The sequence below is a fragment of the Cupressus sempervirens genome, chromosome 4 (genome assembly GCF_028749045.1).
Source record: "Cupressus sempervirens isolate cs-2001-9-10 chromosome 4, ASM2874904v1, whole genome shotgun sequence".
NCBI lineage: Eukaryota > Viridiplantae > Streptophyta > Pinopsida > Cupressales > Cupressaceae > Cupressus > Cupressus sempervirens.
The window spans coordinates 661,161,833-661,185,450 of record NC_143121.1 but is presented as its reverse complement, the minus strand read 5'-3'; the positions used below and the strand labels follow the sequence as shown (position 1 = coordinate 661,185,450).

Here is a 23,618-nt window from a genome sequence, read left to right as displayed (position 1 = left end):
GTTTCAAAAGGCTGAATCACTTGAAAGTTGAATGCCATATCTCTCCTTTCACCATGTCTCTATAGGATTTAAATAGATTGGTTAACCATACAGATTGCACCTTTCATCTTTAATTGACATTTGATATTTCTTGTCTAATCTTTTCTTACTATAAGTTAATCTTTGTCTCTTTATTAAAAAACTAATCTAGCCCATCAATGACAAGTCCCTTGGTTATCACCTTCTTTCAAAATGTCGACACCATTGTTACTCTAATCAACATTTTGTATTTGCTAATGGTATCAATCGATTATGAGAACATTGATGATCACTTTGATGCTTTTCCTGTAGTAGCCAATTATTTGTTTAGTGTGATATTATACTCTATGGAAATTGTGTCACACATATGTATTAGTGCATGTATTGTTCCTTTGGAACTTAATCCCATGAAAAATTGATATTTACAACAACATATGAGTATTTCATTGGACCTCTTTAATAAGATACACCTTTACTGAGATAGTCTTGTATGCTCGGAATATATGTCACATAATCACCATCTTCTCTTCTATATGGGATAATGTCGCAGTGTTAACGCACGATGCTTTCTTCCATTTGTTTGGCATGCACCGTAGGTCGTTTCTTCTATGGTGTTTTTTGTTGATGGTCATGATAAGGGACTCATCATTGTTACTAAAGGAATTGGTGGTTAATTATCCCAGTTTGCAAGAAGACACTTAATTTTTGGTTTTATAGACCATTATTGTTCATATTTTATGTTCTTTTTTGGTTATCGTGTCTAGACATATATTTTCAAATTGATCTTAGTTAATTATTTTGATATCCTTCTCTATTAAAGGATTATATTATGTTATTATTTTTATAATATTCTTTTATTAACAATATATATTATTGCTAATAATAGGTCATAATGTATTTTTATCATTATTTATTGTAAATATTTATCATATTAATAAATAATATATAATTGCCAGTTATTACTATAATATAGATTATATTTTATCATTTATTAATTATTAATTATTTAATTATTTTAATATTATATCTATTATTGTGTTATTATTTATTGAATTTGATCTTTGAGATATGAGACATCACAAAAAGTCAACTCTAAAAAGAAATTGATATTCTTGATTATGTCTAAGTTAAAATGACCATATTTATTTCAGCATGGATACTCTAGCTGATATATTTGCTATGCCTTCTTCTGAAATGTTTTGTGATCATTTGATTAGAAAGCAAGGTAAGCATATTTGACTAGATGCACTTCCCAATAGTTAGGCATAAAAGATAAAATGAGAAGAAATCAAATCTAAAATAGAACCTAATGAGCTTTCCACCTCTTCCAAAAATGATATAACTAAGAAGGAGAAACCCATGTACTTGTTGCAAAAACTTTGGGTGTAATGAACACAATTGTTTCAAAATAATAGATTAATAAATTGAAGAACCTTCTTTAGAAAAACAATATCAAATTGCCTTCAACAATCTCTTTTTGGTTCATCTTCTTCTATACCATCATCGTCGACATAGTTAGGATCAATTGAAGTGGCAAATGATATAGAAAAGATAAAGTGAATATTTTTTTTTGCATCTACATGTCCCAAGTTAGGAATGGCTTCTTGATTTTGGAGTGCCACATCAAATGGCTTCTAGTTCTTTAGCTCAACAAGATCATTATGGTCTTTTAAACTTAGCTTTGTAGAATGACTTCTTGACAAGCATTATAGATTTGTTTTGCGAGTCCTAGCTTGTAGATTTGGAGGTACAAGTGAGGATATCCTTTTCCAGTTTGATGATCATTACAAAAGATCTATTATCCCATCAACTTTGTCTTTGTAAATTGATTTTCATGAGTCTTCACAAGAATTTGGATTGGTTTTACCTCATCGCATTGTGGCGTCCTCTAATTTTGACTTGTGGACACTAAGAAATTTTCAAAGACATCCATCATAAGGCTTCTTCCATCTCTCTTTTTGGAGTATTTGACACTTGCATTTGTTTCTTCCTAAGGGGAAAAATATTGTTTACCGATTTTGGACACTTTTCGGCATTTGTATTTGAGCATTCACAATTGGCATAAGAGCTATTTCTTTGCTTGAGGGTGTGGAGGGCAGATTTATTTTCCCACTCTTTCATTTTGGTTTTTTCTTTGGGGTCATGTTGAGTCCTTGCATTACTTGCACCTGTTTGTTTTCAGGTTTTTTCTCATTTGGAGAAGGTTTTTTCCCCATGAATTTTTCTCTTTTATTCCATATGTGAGAGATCTTTTTATATAAATACCTAACAATGCTTTGTCGTTAGGTTTCATATTTTCATTTTTGCATTTGATTGCTCTTCCCTAAGTTGCATTGCTCTTCCCTAAGTTGCACTTAGGGAAGGGGAGTGTTGTGTGAATGTGGTGTATAACCTTCTTGGTTCCCATCTAGGTCTTATTCACATTTATTAAATCAAGTTTACATAGAGCACTTTTACATTATATTGTTTTGGTGTCTAGATTCTATTCACATTTAATAAATTAGGTCTACATAGAGTACTTTTACATTATTGCCTTGTCGTGTCTCGTACATAATCCTATGTTCTATCTTTCATCTAGACAATATGACGTGTCTCATGTTATATGAATGTGATATCTACCATGATACTATGTTGTTGCCTATATAAGAAAGGTCTCTTTATACATTATATATCGTATTTCATTCTATAAATTAGCATTCATTTCTTGCAACTTCCTTTTGAAGATTTTCAGTTTTGTGGGTGATTCTAGCCACTTGAGTCTATTGTGTGACTCTTATGATTAGTGCCTAATGAATACAATTGTTAAAAATTAACATATAGGTATGTAATTTTACTACAACTTTCAAAATCAAAACAAACAAAATAATTACCAAAATAATAAATGCTGGCTTTTCCAAAAGCAATATTAAAAGTGGTAAACTTGTTAATGTAATTATCAACATGTCACCGGAATATAATCTAGATCATGTAAACAACATAATCATATGAATTCCAAGTTTCACAGAGTTTAATGAATAGGATATCTCTGTGTGTATGGATGTACGTATATGTACACACACACACATATGCGTGTGTGTATGTGTGTATATATATATCTGTGTTTGTATGTATGTATGTATATTTACACACACACACATATATATGTATGTATATATATCTTTGATTAATAATATAAATATTATATTCTTGATATATTATCAATATATGTGTATATATACATATATATAAATGTGTGTGTATATACATATATGTGTATATATATACATATTCGGTTAATAATATAGATATTATATTCTTCATATATTATCATAATTGATCTTAGCATATATAACAATAATATTCTATATATTTAAAATATAATTATTTGATATATTATATATATTATTGTAATATAAATCTGAAACATAATAGAAATTCATAAAAAATATATATTAAATATACAATAAATATAATAATAGAAATATCAAACTATATTCAAAATAATACTAAATTATAATATATATAAAATAATATTAATTAGTGACTAAAGGGGAAAAGTTGTGACTGCAAGGAAAGGTTTCTACCTTTCCCCACCCTATGCAGGTACATATGGGAGAGTAAATGACAAACCAAGGGGGAGTATTGAAATAGAAAAAGACTCGTCGGTCTTCAGCATGTAGGAATCCAATCAACCATTAAAATATATCTTGTTTGCAACACATACATAGTCAAACACCACTATACAAACAACTAATTATATATATATATATATATATATATATATATATATGAAAAAAAGGAAGTAGAGAGAAAGAGGGCGAGGGCTCTGCAAATCAGCCTTTGTAGAGCCCTCATTAACTCCCTCCGTACCTGCATTGAATGGCCTCATCCTCCCTCGGGGTTGAGAAAACCAACCAAATCAAGAAATTAATACCGACTACCTTTTCTCGTCATAATGCCAAGGTTTCTTCAACTGCAAGTCTCACCCATATTACTTCTCACACTCGTGCCATTGATTAGTATGGAGAAAAAAAGGAAGATGCAGGCGATTGGGCAACGGGAGGAAGATCAATCTTATTCAAACAAGCTTTGCAAGGCATCCAACAAGTCTTAGCCAACACCAAGTTCGTCAGGGACAACTCCACCCTGGCCTCTCAACCCGTCAAGAAAGGAGATGGAGGTAAGGAATCATCTTCACCATGCCTTGTTATTAAACCTAACGACTAGATGAGATTAGAGATGGATAAGGAAAAGAATAGACTTAAGAACATTTCTTTTGCTGCTATGGACCTGTTTAATATGCTGTCAAGAAACTTCTTAAATGGCTGGTTTCAAAGGGTATGGAGGCATAAATAAGGGCACCATTTCTCTTTTTGTTGAATGTTGCATAAGGGTTTGTTCATTGTGATTTTTTGCAACTCCAACTCACAGAAACTAGTTATAGATAAACAATTTGGGAAAGTAGGCAAATCGGAATTTAGGGCATTGCCGTGGTCATTCGACTCTATCAATGATGAAATTTTGGCCCTTGCCAGCCCCAGATGGATAACGATTAGCAACCTGCCTCCTTTTGTTTGGAATTTCATCCCGCAATTGCTTGAGCCAGTTGGTAGGGTACTTCAAATTGGTCACTCAAACACCCTAATTCCCAGTGTAGATATTAGAGTCCCCATTTCCATTTATCCTAGCATAGAAGCCTCGAAAAATATTTGGTTAGATGTTGGGAATTCGCCTATCTATTGCCCTATTACCTACATGGGAGGACTTAATGCTTGTTATTTATGCAGAAGAGAGGGGCATAGAAGAAAGTCGTGCCCTCTCTTAGCCAATAAAAATACTCTTCTCTAGCATGCACTAGCTCCCCCTAAGCTTCCACCTAAAGTCAAATTAGTTATTGTCCCTACCCGCATGGAACCCAAGAAAATCTCCCTTGACCCTAAGGTGTCACAATGGTTGAAGGACTCTGAGAATCTTAGAACCTCACTAGATTCACTGAAAGTTAAGTTTGTCAAGCCAACAGGTGAACCCTTACTGTTGAATGTACCTAATTCTTGGGTGGACCTAACAATGCTATGGAATGTTCAGTCTATTGACTTTGGGCTTGAACCCAAATCTCCTACTAACATTTCTAGCCCTCTTAATGCCCAACAATTGGCTTTGCAAACTTTGAACGAGAGGGCTGAAAAAGTTGGCAAGGTCTCCTATTCACTTGTCTTGATGTCTTTTTCCATTCCAATTTGGAGTAGAGAGGAGGTTGTCTCTCCTCCACTAGTTACCCTAGTTTCAATTCTGGTCCAAAGGCAAGGAACACAAGAAAATCTCCCTTGACCCTAAGGTGTCATAATGGTTGAAAAACTCTGAAAATCTTAGAGCCTCGCTAGATTCATTGAAAGTCCAGTTTGTCAAGCCAACAGATGAACCCTTACTGCTGAATGTACCTAATTCTTTGGCGAACCTAACAACACTGTTGAATGTTTCGTCTATTGACTTTGGGCTTGATCCCAAATCCCCTATTGACATTTCTCATCCTCTTAATGCCCAGCAATTGGCTTTGCGAACTTTGAACGAGAGGGCCAAAAAAGTTGGCAAGGTCTCCTATTCACTTGTCTTGACGTCTTTTTCCATTCCAATTTGGAGTAGAGAGGAGGCTGTCTCTCCTCCACTAGTTACCCTAGTGACAATTCTAGTCCAGTGGTTCAAGAGGCCTCGGCTAATGAAGCTCTTCTCATCCAAAAGATGGATTGCCTTAGTAAGGAAGAAATGCTTCACGATTATTCTCTTATTGTCATCCCAGCTACCCTTGGTGTATTAGGTCTTATTGAAAATGGGGATGTTGCAAATATTTCGGATAATGACATTCTTATCACCACTCAACCCAGTCAAGAGGGTAACTGCATAATAGACGAGATTCAACCTGTTGTACGTGTAGAGGATGGAATAGGGGAAGACTCCAAAACAGATGGCAATGTGGAGGATGACTTATTTGTGTTTAGTGCAGAGAAAAAAAGAGAAGAAAAAACCCTAAAAAGAACGATCCTATCACCTTGGACAATGGAGAAGTGGTTAGGACAAAGAGGGGCAGAACCCCCTTAATGAATGGCAACGCTAAACCATGCAAGATGGCTAGAACGAAAATGCTTGATTGCTTCAAGGGGTTTCAAACCCCAAGGATAATGACAAATAAGTTTGCCCATGGACAATTTGAAACTTGCTTCTTGGAATGTCAGAGGATTCTAATCCTGTGATATGAAATATATTGTCAAAAGATTCCTAAATTGGACTCAAAACATTGATGCCATTTTACTTCAAGAAGTTCAAGCAGTAGCTTTGAGTTTGGCATCTGCTCTGTTTATGCCCCAAATGATCATATAGACCAAATTAAGCTATGACTATGGTAGACCTCTCTACCAAATATCCCATGGATTTTGGCTGGAGACTTCAATATGGTGGAGAGACCTTAAGACAAGTCCAGAGGTCTGATATTTGAATGGAAAGGCAACGAGCAGTACTTTTGGTCTAGAATGCTAAATAAGCTCAACCTCATTGATCCGTTGGCCGATCTGAGACATCAATCCAAAGGTATTTGGTACACTTGGTCTAATGTCCAGAAAAGGGATAAGAGAATCTACTCCAGACTAGATAGAGTCTACTTTGATAAAGACCTTTTTGCTATATCAAATACCCTGATAACAATCCTGTTAGTGTCTTGCCTTATTCTCTTTCTGACCACCACCCTATCTTGACTGAAATTTTCAAACCTGGCTATCTCCAATTTGCAATCAAGTCACCCAAATCCTTTGCCCTCAATGCTTCACTCTTGGATGACCAAGATGTGTTAGCAGCTGTCAAAATTGTGCACTGGTACAATGCTTCTGTCTACCTCCATGAAGATCCTATCAAGAAATGGAACCAAAATGTCAAATTTTGGCAGGAACTCTTCAAAAACTGTTGTAAAAAGAAAGCCAAGGATAATAGAGCCTTAGAAATCTCCTGTTTTAATTCCCTTCAATAAGTAGAGACCTCTCTCCATAATCAACCTATCAATCCACAAGCTGTGGAAGCAATTTCCAAAGCCAAGCACGACCTAAGGAAACTCCCAACAAAAAAGATTCAGGGTGCTAGCATTAGATCAAGAACTAACTAGCTAAAGATGGAGGGTAGAGGCTCTAAGTTCTTTAAAGTGTTGAAACACAAGGAAGCCAAGGACAAAATTGAATGTGTTTGCGAGGATGGTGCCACTCTCACAGATCCAATAAGTGTTCTAAACGCATTTGCCCATTACTACATCACTTTAGAGGATGTTGGGGATGTTATGAAGGAGGCTAGAAACAAGATTCGGTCCATTATTCCAAAGAAATTGTTAGAGCAAGAATCTGCCCAACTTGCAATTCCTATATCACTCAATGAGATCAAAGGTACCATAGCTATAATGAGTAAAGAGAAAGCTCCGGGTCCAGATGGGCTCTCAGTTGAATTCTTTAAGGTGAATGTAGAGTGGATTAGCCCCATCTTGCAAGAACTATACCAATTTGCTTTGGAAAAGGATGCTAATGCAACAGTAGAAGTTAATGGTGACAGATCAAACTTTCTTGAGCTATCAAGATCAATTAGGCAGGGCTGCCCTCTGGCCCCTGTACTTTTTGTGATAGCAGCAGATTCTCTCCACTATTTAAAGATATCTCACTATCTCCCAAGGTTGCAGGCCCTTGTCTTCCAAATGGGGGAGAGATTTCCAATATCCAATTTGCGGATGACACTGCTATACTCTTTATCGTAGAAGAGGAAAATATGGGTAACTTGATGACTAAACTGGACCACGGCCTCTGGGAACAAAATCTCTATCCCTAAATCCATCCTGTTGGGATGAAACTCTCATCCTTCTCCATGATGTTACAAATATGGTATTAACTGGGAGAGCCCAAGTCATGTTGTGAAGTACCTTGGGATTCCTTTTGTCATCAATCCAAATATAAATGAGATGTGGAATTGGGTCAGAGAGAAAATTAGCGCAAAGATCAATATGTGGAATTCATTCTACCTATCCATGGCTGGGAGGATTCAGGTGTGTTAGAAAATCCTTTCTTCTTATTAAGTATACTTCTTCTCAGCCTGGCTCTTTAATGTCAATCAATTTGAATTTCTACAAAAGATTATTCGTGATTTTCTTTGATCTGATGGGAAAGGAACAACTAAAACACATGCTGTCAGGTGGGATTGGTGCTCTAAAAACAAGGAATATGGTGGGCTTGCTTTGAAAGATATGAAAAAAACAGGCATAGCCTTAGCTGTGAAATGGACTGTTAAAGAAACTCAATGAGATGAACCCTGGAAAGTTCTTATTAGACATAATTTAAGTAGAGGGCACCCTTGTGGAGCTAAATTCTGGAGTAATCTGGATGCATTGGACTTCCTAGCACTGGAAGGTAGAACAGTGGTAGGGGGTTCCAATGTGTTCAGATCACTGTGGAAAAGTTGGGCAAGGGTGAGGCCCCTGCTTGGCACCATCCAAGGAACAGAAGCTGGTAACATTTGGTGTGGTGGTAGCTCTCTTTGGTGGAATTAAAAAAGTAAGCTCAAACCTCTAACCCTTGTTCAAGGCTTCTCAGCAAAGAAATGGGCCAAAGCAGGTATAAGGGTCTTTAATGATATTATTAGCAATGGGAAACTACTGGAGTGGCCAGTGCTGAAAGATAGATACTCTTTGCCTGAATCACAGAAAAGAACCTTTTGTGTTATCAAGAGTGCTCTTGAAGGCTCGGGAGTTAGATTTGATTGTTGCTCTCCTAATACTTGTGTTTTCCATCTGCGCTTGCTTGACTCTTCCCTCTGCATTTATTTAAAACCAAAGTAACAAGAATCGGAATTGGATTGAAATCGGCAAGGCCGAATCAAATCGTGAATCGGCCATGAATCGGAATCGAATCGGCCATGACTCGGAAAATTTAAAAAACCCTTGAAATTTAGTGAGTAACTTATTTCATAAACCCTTTATCGCTGATTCGATTCACCGATTCACAAAAAATCGTTTGGCTTGAATCGAATCGCCGAATCGCGTGAATCGCATGAATCGCCATGATTCTTGGAACTATGTTTAAAACCAAATATGTTTATTCCATCCTCTTATCCAATACTGTCATACTTGATCATTTAAACACCTGCTAGAACTTTTCCTTTACTCATGCTGACTGGAAGAAAATCTTTATCCATCTGTGGGCTAGGCCTGTTGAACCGAAGATCATTTGCTTCCTTCGGAGAATGTTGCTGCATAAGCTACCCTTTAAAAAACCAGGAGGGCACACGAACATCTGTTCTGTCTGCTTTCAACCAGAATCTGTCCTTCATGTTTTTTTTGCTGCTCCTTTGCTCGGGGTATTTGGAACCTATTTGGGTTTAAACTTGATGGCAATTTCTTTCTTGACAATATTATCTTTGGCAGAATCAGTATTAGCAGCAAAAGTCTCAGTGTGTTCTGGACTATTCTTTTTTCTTTTATACTCTGGTCTTTTTGGAAATTTATGAATAATAACATTTTCCAGGGTAAAGATAGAATGCTTACCGAGTCTTTGAGGAGACTCATACGTTTCACTGTACAAGAAAGACCTCTTTTATGGTTTCACCACCATGAAGAAGGAAAAAAGCATGCTCTTGGATGAATTTAGCATTCCACTTGCACAGTTAGTGCAAAAGCTTAAGGATGGGAGTGTCTGGAAAAGGCAAGCTGGGGATAGGGAACCTCCACCCATGACATTCATGCCTTCCCCTGTGCGGTTCACAACCTCAGAATCCAGTGATGAAGAGGAGGAAGAATAGCCTCCAAATAGAAGTGTCTGTATTTTGCTTATAGTTGTTAACTTTCATATTAGATACTTAAACTCTCCGAGACAGCCTAATGGCTGATTTTTGTAATATTCATGGTAGCATAGTCTGGGTAGTCGGTAAACTTGCTTTCTAAGTTGCATCTTGATCCTTGTAAAACTCTCTCGTGTTTTCTTGATATACAATAGTAAGTATATATTTATATGTAAGGTTAGCATTCTAAAATAATCAGACCTTCATATATAAGCAATAAATGTTTTTATACAATTAGTACGTAACAAACCATAGTCAGCTAGGAGATCTATAAATGCTCAGATCAACTGAGATATAATTTGGACAGCGCAGCCTTAAGAATATTGCAAATTAAATAATCATAAGTTGAGATAAGAAGATCAGACTTAATTGACAATTAAGCACAGGTATAATCAATTATACTTATATGTCAAAAATGATTCAAGACGTGCTTGGTGGAGGGCATTCTTAGTGTATGTCATGATCCCGAGTTGGTATGTAGAGAGAGATTTGATAATCCCCTAGAGACTATATATATATTGGTAACAGAAATACATATGCATGTTTGATAGAGGGGTACTCCTTGATGGGTACCCACAAGGCTTGGGAAGAGATAGAATCCCTTCCCAAAACTCATAATGATGGATAAACCACTGTTAGTTATCCTAGAGGCCTCAATGGAGATAAACCAAAATGAGATGCCGAATAGTTGAGGAAATTTGGAGTCTTGGCCATAAGGCAACTAGAGCCCCTGGAGGTCCTCACCAGAGAACCAGGAACCTGATTTTGGGTTCTCCCTATTGCTTAGTTGGGAACTAGTTAAGGATTAGAATGTTGTTCTCTTTCTTTACTGTATACATATTACAAATACATATACATATACACAGACCACACACATATGGAATGTACTAACTATTGTTGCAGTTCTTCATATCAAGGAATCAAGCTACAGCCAATATAGGAGGTGGGGGGACATTACAGTTGTTTTTGGTTTTGTGGGTGATTTTGGCTATTTGAGTCTATTGTGGGACTCTTATGATTAGTGCCTAATAAGTGCAACTATTAGAAATTAATGCAGGTATATAATTTTACTACACTTAAAATAAAAGCAAAACAAAAGAATTACCATAATAATAAATGTTGGCTTTTCCAAAATTAATTTTAAAAGTTAATACACCAATTAAAACAGCTCTTCATATAAAAATGAAGTGAATGATGAAGGCAAAATATTATAATAACTAACAAAAAAATTAAAATTTACATCTACATGCATTTATGCAGTAAATATAATATTTCTAAAATAATATAACACATGTATGTAAAATAGGTTGAAACTGATTTTTCTTGGCATTTTTAGATCGATGTATTTGAGATATCTGTACCAGTTTATATATTATGTTTATGAAATTTGTTATTTTGTAAAATGGAGAAATTGTTAAATATTGTGAAGTTCTGATTGAATATCTATATGCTATAATTCTGATTAGAGTTGAAGTTAATCAAAATTTTTCCTTTGGAACTGGTCATTTTGTGATGTACTAGTGAATTTTCTGGTCATTACTAGGTGTGTGATGATGTTGTCCTATGTTATTGGGAGTAACCTCATTGTCCTATGATGTCTCTTTCCGAAGTTTAGGACATAATTGATGAAGTGAGATTACCTTGCCCTTTAATCATGAATCAAATCATTCCGATCTGCAACCGGAATCTGTTTTTTTGTGGCATGTTTCTGATACCGTGATTTCACAATTTAAATATTCAGGTTCATGAAACTTTGTTGTACTTCTATTACTTTAGAAGTTTATTTCTTATAGGATTCTTTAATCACTATAACCACCACTTTTAAATGTCTGTTATCCTCTATGATTATATCTAGGAGGAAAATATCTTCTATAAACTTGTCAGCATTTGCAAACTTGTAATATGTGCTTGCTTTAGCAATTACGTGTGAGAATGTTTTGAATTGTCTTCATATATGATCTTTCTTTTGAAGTCCTTAGAAAATGTCAAAAACTGTATGAGGACAATGTGACCAATATCAGAAGCATGTCCAGCTGTTGCAATAGGACCATCAAAGTTCAAAATCTGTTTTCAAATAATAGCACATGGAAGTCCTGGAATCTTAAATCTGATTAGGTGATTAAATTTGTTTCTGTTAGATCTAATGAACAGCTGTAAATCTAAGATACCCTTCAATTTTTGTCTTCTAACTGTACTTAGGGTGTACATAGCTAGGTTGTCAACAGATTTTCTCTCTATGTATGGATCTTAAATACATAATTTTTGTGGTAATGCTACAGTGTATTACAAAGATACCCTACCAAATTTGTTGGTTGTTGCCTTGCGAACCCTGCAGATGATGGAAGTGGGATTGGTGAACTAGAGCACCTTGTGAAGAAGGTATTGAATTTTATTCTATTATTTTTGTGTTTTCTTACATATTCAGTCCTTTTAATGAGTTTATCATAGAAATTATTTAACTTCAGAGTTGAATAGTTTACCCATTGAATTTCTTTCTTCATGGGAATTTATAAGATATGTGACATAAATCTTTGATGACTTCAAGGCTGGTTTGCTTTGATTCTTTAGATTGGCTATCGAGCTGTTCGTTTCAACCCATACTTATGGCCTAATGCACAAAAGGTTCTTATTTGAACTCTTGCTTGAGTGTGGAATTGTAAACTTTCTAGTTCATTCAATCATGTACTCTAGGCTGAAATATTTGAAGTGTATTCTCTTGTCAAACAGATGACTAATGAAGTTGGCAAGTCCATGTTCGCAAAAGCGGGAGAGCTTGGAGTTCCTGTTGGGTTTATGTGCTTCAAGGTACTTTATATTTTGTTTAAAGCTATGTGACATTAAAGGAAAATTTCTCATTTAGGGATGAAGTGCTTAGTTCATTTGGTTGACATATGAATAATGGTCGGAAATAGTGATTTCTCATATGGTAATCTTTTAAGACTTGACGGTCTCAGTATGTTGATTGTGTGAAGGATGCACGATAGAAGTTGCAGGCTTAAGTTGCTGATAATTCTTGTTATAATAGAATGTGCATTGTGTTCAGCCCATGGCAAATAGGAAAGAAAACATATAATCAATGCAAAATACTATTCATTATCAAATGCTTCTCCATACACAACGATGATATTCCATACAATGATAATGATGCCAAAATACATGTGTCGACAATATTTATAATGTCCGAAACGGTGCCAATGAAACGACACAACCGTCGCCGCACTGGTAACTGTCTAACTACCCGTTTTGCTAGACAACATCATCCCCTCCCCCAAAAAAAGAAAAGTCATCTCCAGGCGACTTAAAAAACTAACAAAATAGGAGACAACAACATACAACATAGAAACAATATAAACTAGGGAAGAGATGGCGTCCTTGAAGTGCTCTTCTATTGGCGCAACTCGTACACTTGATTTGTGCGGATGCGTAAATCCTTCTGAGTCCGCGTATTAACCTCCACTGCTTCCTTCAGAAGAAGTGTTGCGTCTAGAGCCTAGGCCTTAGTTGTCAGCAATTCCTGCTCGGCCGCCTATAGTCTTTGTTCGGCCATCTCCTTGTCCCGAAAAAGTGTTGTGCGCTTAGTTGTCCACGTTGCCTGCTGGCTAACCAAGTTAGTGGCTAGCTTCCCTCTAGTCTCCCTCTCAACCGTCATAGATCTCTAAGCGGTGATCCTCTTTGATGCCCTGTCCGCCTCTACACGCCTATGAGCATAGTAGACGCCTTTATATAACCCCACTATCTCGTGTGCCAGCTTCTCCATCAAAGTGTTGCACAGTCCCAACTCAGGCTTTCTAGCCCAAGTAGCCAACATCTCTGGTGTCTCCACTGTTGGCCATCCCTTGGCCTCAAACCAGGAGTGAAAACGCTCAGGACAAACCCCTCGAATATAAGCTCGGATCAAATGCAACTCCCTCCTACGAGTCAAAGCCTGGCATGCAACGATGTGTCCTTTCTCCATCACAACCTGCATAGATTTGAGGTATGCTTTACATCTATCCTCATCTGACCCATAATCCTCTTTTTCCACACCGTCGATAGTCCACTCCCCATCAGTATCCATCCTAGCCTCTCCTATGGTAGCCACATCCACATTCGGTGCCGCCACCTCCTCTCCAGGCGCATCCTCAAACTGTGGTACTGCCACCTCTTGTGGCTCTAATACGATAGCTAGTCCTTGGGATACCCCTCCATGCCTCGGAGACTCAATGGAAGGACCGACCTCTATAGGAATGAGTCGAAATTGTTGTCGTAGGAATGCATTGGCTCTATCCATCACTTCAATCTTCTTGGGCTGAGCTGTTTGTGTCGGCTGAATACTCTCATCTAGCTGTACTGGCAAAACTGGCTGTACTGGCGGAATTAGCTGTACTAGCTGGGCTGGTTGGGTATCGGACAACAAAGATGAAGAGATTGTGACCACAATGTCAGAGCCAATCACATCTAATTGAACCTGAGGTTCGGGCTCTGGCTCTGGCAACTCTACTATCTCTGTGGCTAGCTCTACTGGTGCAACTGAGTCTGGCGAAAAACTCTATGGAGGCATAACATCTGTCATGGCTATTGGTGAAGTCATAACATTTGTCGTGGTCGTCGGTGGAGTCATAAAGACCGGTGCATGTCTTTGGCCAAACGGAGGAATGAGCGAAGTGGTGGCTGTCAAGTGTACTCTCTTTCTCAAAATTGGCCCCACTGCTCTTTGTGGTTTCCTCCTTTTCGCTGTCTGTGTCCTCGTATGCCTCCAATCCCTGCAATACTTTCTTTTGCCCGGCCGCAGTTCCACTCATGTCTAAATATCTCCAATAGAATATTGGGGGTTCTCCTGGTGCCAACTTCCCCCTAGATGGAACCTGAAAATCGTCGACTGGAACTTGATGAAGGGCTGCCTCTAAAAACAAGCCTATGACATGATGCGGCATGAAGAATGTCCGATGCTGGAGTGTCATAAACTCCTCCATCCTGTCGGTGAGGACTGTGGCCCAATAATACACGGTGTCATTCATAAATGTAATTTGCGGCAAAGCTATATCCGAGGCCCAACTTGCCCTTGTCAACCTATTTTTAATTACATTCATGATACATCTCTAGTGGCCCTCCCGAATAAAATCTCTCCGTAGTCCTCGGCTCTTGGCACCCTTCACTACAAACTCCATTTCCTCTAGTGTGAGGTTGCGGCCTACTAATTTCACCCAACACTCCTTCGGTTCTTGTGACACCTTGCGATTCTTGGTCTCCACCTTCTGACCTTGGCCAAGAATGCCAAAAACCCTACTAAAATCCCATGGTTTGAAATAGACTGTCATACGGTGCTTCTTGTAAACAAATGTACTTGTTATGTTGTTCCTACTGTATGATTCTATCATAGTTCTTAAAACTGATTCAAACAACTGAATGGAAAATACTGAAAGTTGTATTGCCCAATGTATTGGTGCTCGTACCAGAATTTGTTTGATTAAATTTGTATCTCCAGTCTCTTGCCACCATTTCCGACACTCATTGCCATTTAGTCCTTCAAACTGGACAGTGAGGTGTGATAGGTCAGCCTTCACTTTTTGCTTCTTATTGCTCGATGCTGTTGGCCGTGCAACTCGAACTCTAGAAGCCAACACTCTCACATTCTTTTCCATATTTACCTTTAATTGATTTTTCCACCACTTTCTTTTTCTTGCAGACTCCATAATAACGGTCTCTTGTTTTGTCTTTTAATGTAACCACAATAAACGCTTAGGGTTTCTCTTTCTCTTTCTCTCTTCCGCGACAGTGATTCCCCAGCGCCAATGGTTCCCACGTTGAATGCCATTGTTGTCCTCTACTTCCCTGCGGATATTCTTTTCTTCCTGCGAATGATGTGCCTGCAATATGTTCCTTTCCTCGGAACATAACTTCTTTCTTTTCTCTTTCAACACTTATTCTTCTTATGACTTCCTCCCGTGGATGCTCTTCCCTTATACTGACCCAATGCTGCTACCGTGGATTGGCTCTCTCTCCTCGGCGTAAACTTCTGTGTTCCTCTTGTAGCTGGCTTGCTTGTGCGGATTAATCTTAGCAATTAAAAAAAACTCTTCGTAGCATGTATTTAAGAGACTCGTGTGGCTGCGATTTTTATTTTATAGTATTTTTTTCTTTTGATTAATATCCGATGGAACATATTTAAGTTATTACCAAGCGATTCTGTAGCCAATTGTCTGCAGGACACTTAGTGTCCGCCGCCACGCATCCGCGGGACACAAGTGTTCGTGGCTATGCCCGCGGGACACTTGGTGTCGTCCGCGGTCACGCATCCACAGGACATAGGTGTCCGTGGGGCACTTCCTCTTCTCTTTTTTTTTAAATTTTAATTTTTAATCATCTAAGTCAGATTTGGCGATTATTTCTTACTTTGCCTCCTGACTCTTGATAAATTTTTAACTTTGATCCATTGATGGCCTTGGGAATTTTGCGCCCATCCAAGGTCCATAGTTTTATGGATCGTCGCCTTCTCTCACTTTATATGGTTCCAACTACTTAACCTTGAATTTTTCTGGGTTTATTTCATTGTGCCCATTGTACCGAAGCATGAGTTGGCCTGACTGGAAGCTCGTGCTTTTCAAATGTTTGTCGTGCCACGCTTTTCGACGGGTCTGCGCCACTTTTGTTGCCCATTGCGCTATTAATCTGCGTTCATCCAGTTTGTTCAATTAGTAGAGGCATTCTCGTAAACTCTCCATATCTCCCAGTCTATTGTCTATTGCAATTCGTAGGATTGGGACCATAAATTTAGCTGGTACCACCGCTTCTTGGCCAAACATCAACTAGAACGGCATTTGTCCCGTTGTGACTTTGAATGTGGTATGGTAGGCCCACACCGCCAAAGGTAACTTCTCCTCCCAGTCGGCCTGTTCGACGCCACAGGATTTGTATATGATGGCCACCCGAATTTTCTTTGTGGCCTCTGCCTGGCCATTGGCTTGTGGATAGTAGGGACTTAACAACGAATGATTTTTTTTGAATTCTGTTATCAATAATTTGATCACATGGTTGACGAAGTGACCTCTGTCACTTGTCAACTGAATAGGTATACCATACCGTGTGATGATTTGTTCATACAAGAATTGGGCCATGTTGATTGCAGAATTGTCAGGTAGTGCTCGTGCTTCTACCCACTTTGTTAGATACTCCATGCCTACCACTATGTATCGGCAGCGTCGGGCCCTACTCGCCTTTAGGGGATGATGAAGTCTAATCTCCAACGTTCAAACAACTCCTAGGCATGGGATGGGTTTAATGGCATGAAGTCCCTCTTGAGTGGTTTGCTGGCTCTTTGGCATGTGTTGCTGCGCAACACCCATTCCTGTGCATTTGCTTCCAAATAAGATAATAAACATTAGGCTTATACCTAGACCATAATTCATAAGGTGTTTTGTCTGTACATTTCCTTAGTTGAACTCTGTTTAGTGTATGAACTGCTGTGCTGATTGCTTCTCTCCAATATTTTGGTGCAACATTTTTCTCAATCATTAGTGTTCTTGCACACTCCATGATGGATCTATTCCTTTTTTTTGCTATACCATTTTGCTCTAGTGTTCTAGGTTTTGATACTTGTCTTTTGATTCCTCTTTCATTGCAAAATTCATTGGATTTATTTTAGATGAATTCACCTCTTCTATCTAATCTCAAGCATTTTAGATTCTTTCCCGTTTCCTTCTCAACGCTACCCAAATACCATTTGAACTTTTGAAAAGCATTAGATTTATCTTTTAAGAACATTACAATCATCATCCTAGAATAGTCATCAACAAATAGAATGAAGTATATGTCTCCATAGTAGCTTTCGATACATATTGGTCTAGAAAGATCTGTATGAACTAGTTCCAAAACTTCTTCATAATAGAAAGTCTTACTTCTAAAACTTCTTTTACTCGTCTTTCCAATTTGACATTGTTTACACATGGCTATCTCAAGTTCTTCAAATTTGGTATGCCTCTTACTCTTGTTTTTGCTTATGTAACCAGGTTATTAAAGTTAACATGACACATCCTTTTATGCCATAGCCAAATTTACTCTATTTGTGCCAACAAACATGTATTTTAGTGAGATCTAGGTAAAACAAGTTACCTTTTGTTTAATTGCCAGTCCTAACCAGGTTTCCTTTTCCATCTATTAGCTTAGCTTTGCCATTCATGAATTCTACCTTATATCCTATATATTTCAGCTATGCCTCTCTAAGTAGATTCTGTCCTAGTCCTTCAACCTAGTAGGCATTGTCACATTTGATTCCTTTAGTTAATGCTATGAATCCTTTTCCTTTTACATAACATTGTTCATTGTTTCCAAACCTAACACTTCCACCATCACAGTGTTCTAAATGTTCAAACTTAGTTTTGTCACCAGTCATGTGATGAGAACAACCACTATCTATGATCCATGTATCACTTTTGCTAACATGAGAAATAAGTGCCATCTTTTCATTTTTCTCATTATCAGATTCATCCTTAACAACAATATAGACTACTTCATCATTATCATCACTATCAAAATCTTTAGCAATGTAACATGATTTCTTACCTTTGTCTTTCTAGTCCTTGTAGTTCTTGAAGTGTTTCTTGCCTTTGAACTTGTTATTTCTTCTCTCATCTTTATCTTCTTTGTTTGGACATCTTGCAACAATATGACCAACCTCTTCACATGAGAAGCAAATCAATGGAATTTTGCCTCTGAATTTACCTTTCTCTTTTGGTAATCTTTTTGCAAACAAGGCTTCAAGGACTTCAAGATCATCATCACTATCATCTTCTTTTTCACTATCAACTTGTTTGCCTTTTGAGTTTCCTCCTTTTCTACCAAGAGCTAGTGTGGCTTTGAATGCAGATTCAATGTTGCTAGGATTAGGAGCATAGTTATCAAAGTTGTCCAATTCAAAAGCAGTCAATCTTCCCACAAGTGCATCCAAGGTTATATCATTTTTTGGATTGCATCTCATCTCTTGAATTGCTGAAACCCTAATCACATAAATAGGAAGAAGAGTTCTTACTACCTTGCTAACCACTGTTTCATCATTTATTTTTCATCCTGCAGCTCTGATTGCACTCACGCTTTCTTTGATTTTGTCACTGTATTGGACAATGTTTTCACCTTCGTTTATTTTCATTTGATCAAACTAGCCTCTTAAGCTTTCTGCCTTGGCTCTTTGAACATTTTTATCACTTCCATAGACTTCCTGCAACTTTTCCTACATTTCAAATGCTGTTGGACAATTGTTAACTTCATTAAATTCACAATAGTCAAGAGAGGAAGCTATATCAATCATATTATATTGTGTTCTTTTGCCTCCTTCATCTGTTCCACAGTCATAGGTTTAGGTGGTGGTACATATTTGTTTTCCAAGTAGAACAGACCAATATCTCCAATGCTTGATAGGTTTAGTTTCATCAATTCCTACCATGCTGAAAAGTTTTCTCTATTAAGCTTGGGAATCTCCCTTCTATATGACATCTTGATCTTTAGCTTAGGTCTTTGAAACCTTTTCTGCAAGCACCAAATGCTCTGATACCAATTGTTGAAAATGAAGAGAGTAACTGAGAGGGGAGGGCTGAATCAGTTACCACAAAAATAATTCCTTGTCGCTAGATGTCAAATCAAACTTTTCATTGATAATGCAATTCTTTATCCAGCTTGGTTAAAACGAAGTTCTTGTTGTAACTCGGTTAACAAAGTAGTCTTAATGATAGTTAATCAATTTTTAGCCTTTAGTAACGTAGTTGCAGAAACATAAAGGATAAAGCAAATAACGTGAACACAGATGACACTAATATTTAACGTGGAAATCCAATTTAGAAAAACAACCATGCAGCTCGTTACAATATTTTCACTCTTATGAAGTGAGCCCTATAAGGAGCCAACCCTGTAAAAGGTTACAATACATACTGTTAAGTATGACCTTGTTAGAGGATTTAAATCACCCTATTAGGAGTGGCTTGGTTAGAGGTCATCAAACACTTCAATCTTGAAATGTCCACTTGTTAAAGGATTTACAATCTGTTTGTTAAGTCAACTCTATTAGGAGATTTCTTTACTGCTACAACCATTAGAAGGTAACCGTATTTCGACTTGACTCATGAAGCAACTTCTTTTGCAGATTTAGATCTCTATTTTGGCTAGACCTCTAGATCCTTATTGATCAGAATATTTGTTGCTACTTATCTTCCACACTTGCCTCTTCTGCCTTTTGCTTCGATCATATTTCCATCTTATTCCATATCTTACAATTCATTACACTTCTTGATCTCTCTTATATATCATAAGCTTTGTCAAGTTGGCTTGAATAACTTTTCAAATAACCACTAGTCAGCCTCAATTAGTTAATTAATTAACAAGTGTAATCTGCTGATGGTTAACACCGGGATTCCTTTGATGCCTGACCACTCGGTTAATACTGAAAGTCCTTCATTGCCTAAGTGCTCAGCTAATACTGTAAGTCTTTCATTGCCCGAGTGCTCGTTTAATACTGAATATACCCTTCATTGGCCGACTACTCAGTTAATACTGACATTTGTCTAATATCAATGACAACATACAATTTAACGAATTTTTTCCAACAGAAAGGAGAATCCAAGGAAGGTTGGAATGCCAAAGGGAGACTCAAAAAAAGCTTGAAAGGGAAAGAAAAGTACAAAGATTAGCTCAATCAAGTCTTGAAGAGAATTAAAATTAAAACACAAAGTTGGATAAGAAGATGTAATTTATCTCTCGAGGACGATTTGAAAGGCTACAATAAAAAAGAAAATAGAGTGTTGAGATCGGCTCCAAAGTAAGACAAATTTGATAGAGTTGTTGTTTCACAAGAAAGGAAGAAATGATTGGGTAGCCAATATTCCAAGTGGGGCAAGTTTCTACGATACAACTCAAGTTACTCAAGGTCAAGTCATTCAAGTTAGAGTAGTTCAACCAATTCAAACAATGATGGTGGTTGCACCTTTGATTGAAAACAATGCTTCACCTCTCACTTTCAATGCGTATCACGACTTATCTAAGAATTTTGAACACTTATTCTCCAAATTTGATGTGAATGATCCCAATTGAACAATAAAAGAGCACATCAAGACTTTTGACGATGCATTATGCAACATAAGGATTCAACATGAGGATGTGGCATGTCGGCTTTTCCCTCACTCTTTGGGAGATGAAGCCTTTTATTGGTTTGTACATTTGCCAACTTCATCTATAAGAGGATGAAATCAACTGATGACATTATTCATTGAGAAGTTTGGTATCCCGATCACTCCCTTGGAATTGCATAGACAATTTGTAGTTATTAGGAAGCTAGAGCAAGAGCCCATTAATTAATTCAACAATTGCTTTCACAAAGCCTCCGCGTGATTACAAGCTCCTTACATTGATCAAGATGTAAGTGCATTACAAATGTATTACAATGCTTTAGATTTTGCCACGTCTATTTTCACAAGACATTCGTGCATCTTGCCCAACCAACTTGAATGAAGCTTATACTAGGGCGATGAAAATAGGCCAATAGATGAGGCAAAATGTATCATGACCATCACCAAATACTGGATGCCAATTGTAAATAACCAAGTCCCACAAGAAGCTTTCCAAGTTCCATCGAATTGACTTGTACTAAATCCAAGGGCTCTACTATTTCAATCGCCTTTAATGATACTTGTATATCTTCAAGGTGTGAGCATTTCTACAAGAACATAGGAAGGAAAAGATGTGATGAAGGGTAGAACAAGTCTAGAAGTTATCCACAAAGGTCACATACATTAGGAATCAAAACAATCAACTTCAAAACATGAATAGGAACTTCTAAGGACATGAAGGAGGTCACCGAGGAGGCTATCAAGGGAACTATCTATATGTAACATGTTATTTTAATTTATTTACATTACTTGTTATTTTATGAAGATTCACATTGTGATTAAAACCACATATTTATATTGTAGAAAATATATTATATTATGTATTTTTAATTTATAAATAATATTTTATGTTTTTCTATGATATATTATTCTATTTCTATGTATATATGAATACTTTATATATACATATATTTTAAAATTGTATCTTTGTATGAATAGTCATCTGTGCACTTTGTTTACACCATATGGTCTAGATCTTTCACTTCCGCTTTCATTGATACCTTCACTCACCCTTGATAACCCTTGGGCCATGTTATTTATTATTTTTAATATGTTATTAATATTATTTATTTTATACGTAATATAATTTTTGGTTGTATATATTACTAATTATTTTGATGACTAGTATATATAAATGAAATTGTATCTTTGTGTGCGTACATGCATCCACGGGCATATGCTCGTCTCTCTACATATGTGGATATATGCGTATATGTGTGTGTGTGTGTGTGTGTGTGAATCCATGTGCCATAGACATGTACACACACACACACATGCAGGCACACGCACACATGCGCGCACACATAGAGGAAACAAAAATGTCATTCTTGGAACTTATTTATCAATGTTAAGCTATTTTTATTGTATTTTTGATATGTTAATTTTATTTTTAAATATTATAATTTATATAACACAAATTTAGTGGGAATTTAAATTTCTTTTTTCATTTTTTTCGGAGTTGTGGTGCTTTAATTTTGTATTTGACAAACACAAAATCAAACTTGAGACATAGGATTTGATTGTCAGGGCTTCCTTCTAATATTGACAATTAGCTATCATAACTTGCCCTACTTTCAAGTTCTACTAGCCTAATATGGTCTCTCTCTCTCTCACACACACATACACGCACACACATTTGTCCTTTCTATTTTTGAAACATGTACTTAATCTATGGAGGATTTTGTAATTCCTTCTATGCGATGTTGGAATTATTGTCTAGCTGATCTTGTAATCATGACCATATAAGCATAATTAATTATCTCTTCAGCTTTCAGTAGTTTCACGGCAATCTTCTCTAGAGTTTATGATTGTGGTGAGTATATAATCAAAGGGAAAAGAAACAAACAATCCAATAATGAGGACAAAATATATCAACAAAATAGCAGATGTTCTCAAAATTTGCTTGTTTGCAAGCAAATGCAGTGTCGGATGCTACAGAATGTGTTCACCTTCCCAAGGTGCGTCATCCAATGACAAATGTTTCCAGTGTATCAAGTATTCCCTTAGGGTATGGTTCGGTAGAGTCTTCTCCCGTACATCAAGGATCTCGGCTAGTTTTAACACGAGCTTCCCTTCTTCATTGAGCAGCGGAAGATCATTGGTTATTGCGATGTTCTGTCCCACGACTTTCTTCAGGCAAGAGACATGAAAGACGTTATGGATGTGGCTTGCTTCGGGAAGTCCCAATTCATAGGCAACTTCACCGATGCGGCGAGCTACACAATAAGGACTATAAAAATGTGGCTTCAACTTTTCTTTTCCCTTTGCCTTAAATGAGGATTGCTTGTATGGCTGGAATCTAAGATAGACCAAGTCTCACACTTCAAGACTTCTCTCAATCTGGTGTTTGTTGGCGTAGATTTTATGTTGATTTTGTGCCCTTTGTAAGTTCTTCAAGAATCTTAGGATGTCTTGGCCTTCCTGAAGCTAGTCCCTCTCCCTTGGTGTGCAGTTGTCACCCAGTACCATGTTGATAAATGAAAGGGTTTCATATCCGTATAGTGCTTTGAACGGTGTCGTCCCGATGGACATGTGATAAGTGGTATAGTAACATTATTCCCCTAGATGCATCCATTTGACCCATGCCCATTGTTGTGCCAAAACATAGTTCTAGAGGTAGCCCTCTAGCCACTTGTTCACAATGTT

The 23,618-nt window shown here is 37.1% G+C and overlaps 1 protein-coding gene across 1 annotated transcript in view; it reads left to right on the top strand.

Annotated features, from left to right (window-relative positions):
- LOC149562989 (uncharacterized) overlaps positions 1-23,618 on the top strand; it is a 175,567-nt gene that overhangs the window by 50,777 nt on the left and 101,172 nt on the right. Inside the window, exons 5-7 of the mRNA XM_089826430.1 lie at positions 12,126-12,225; positions 12,415-12,468; positions 12,574-12,651. Coding sequence (XP_089682556.1) covers positions 12,126-12,225; positions 12,415-12,468; positions 12,574-12,651 — 232 coding nt within the window. The remainder of the gene's footprint in view (positions 1-12,125; positions 12,226-12,414; positions 12,469-12,573; positions 12,652-23,618) is intronic.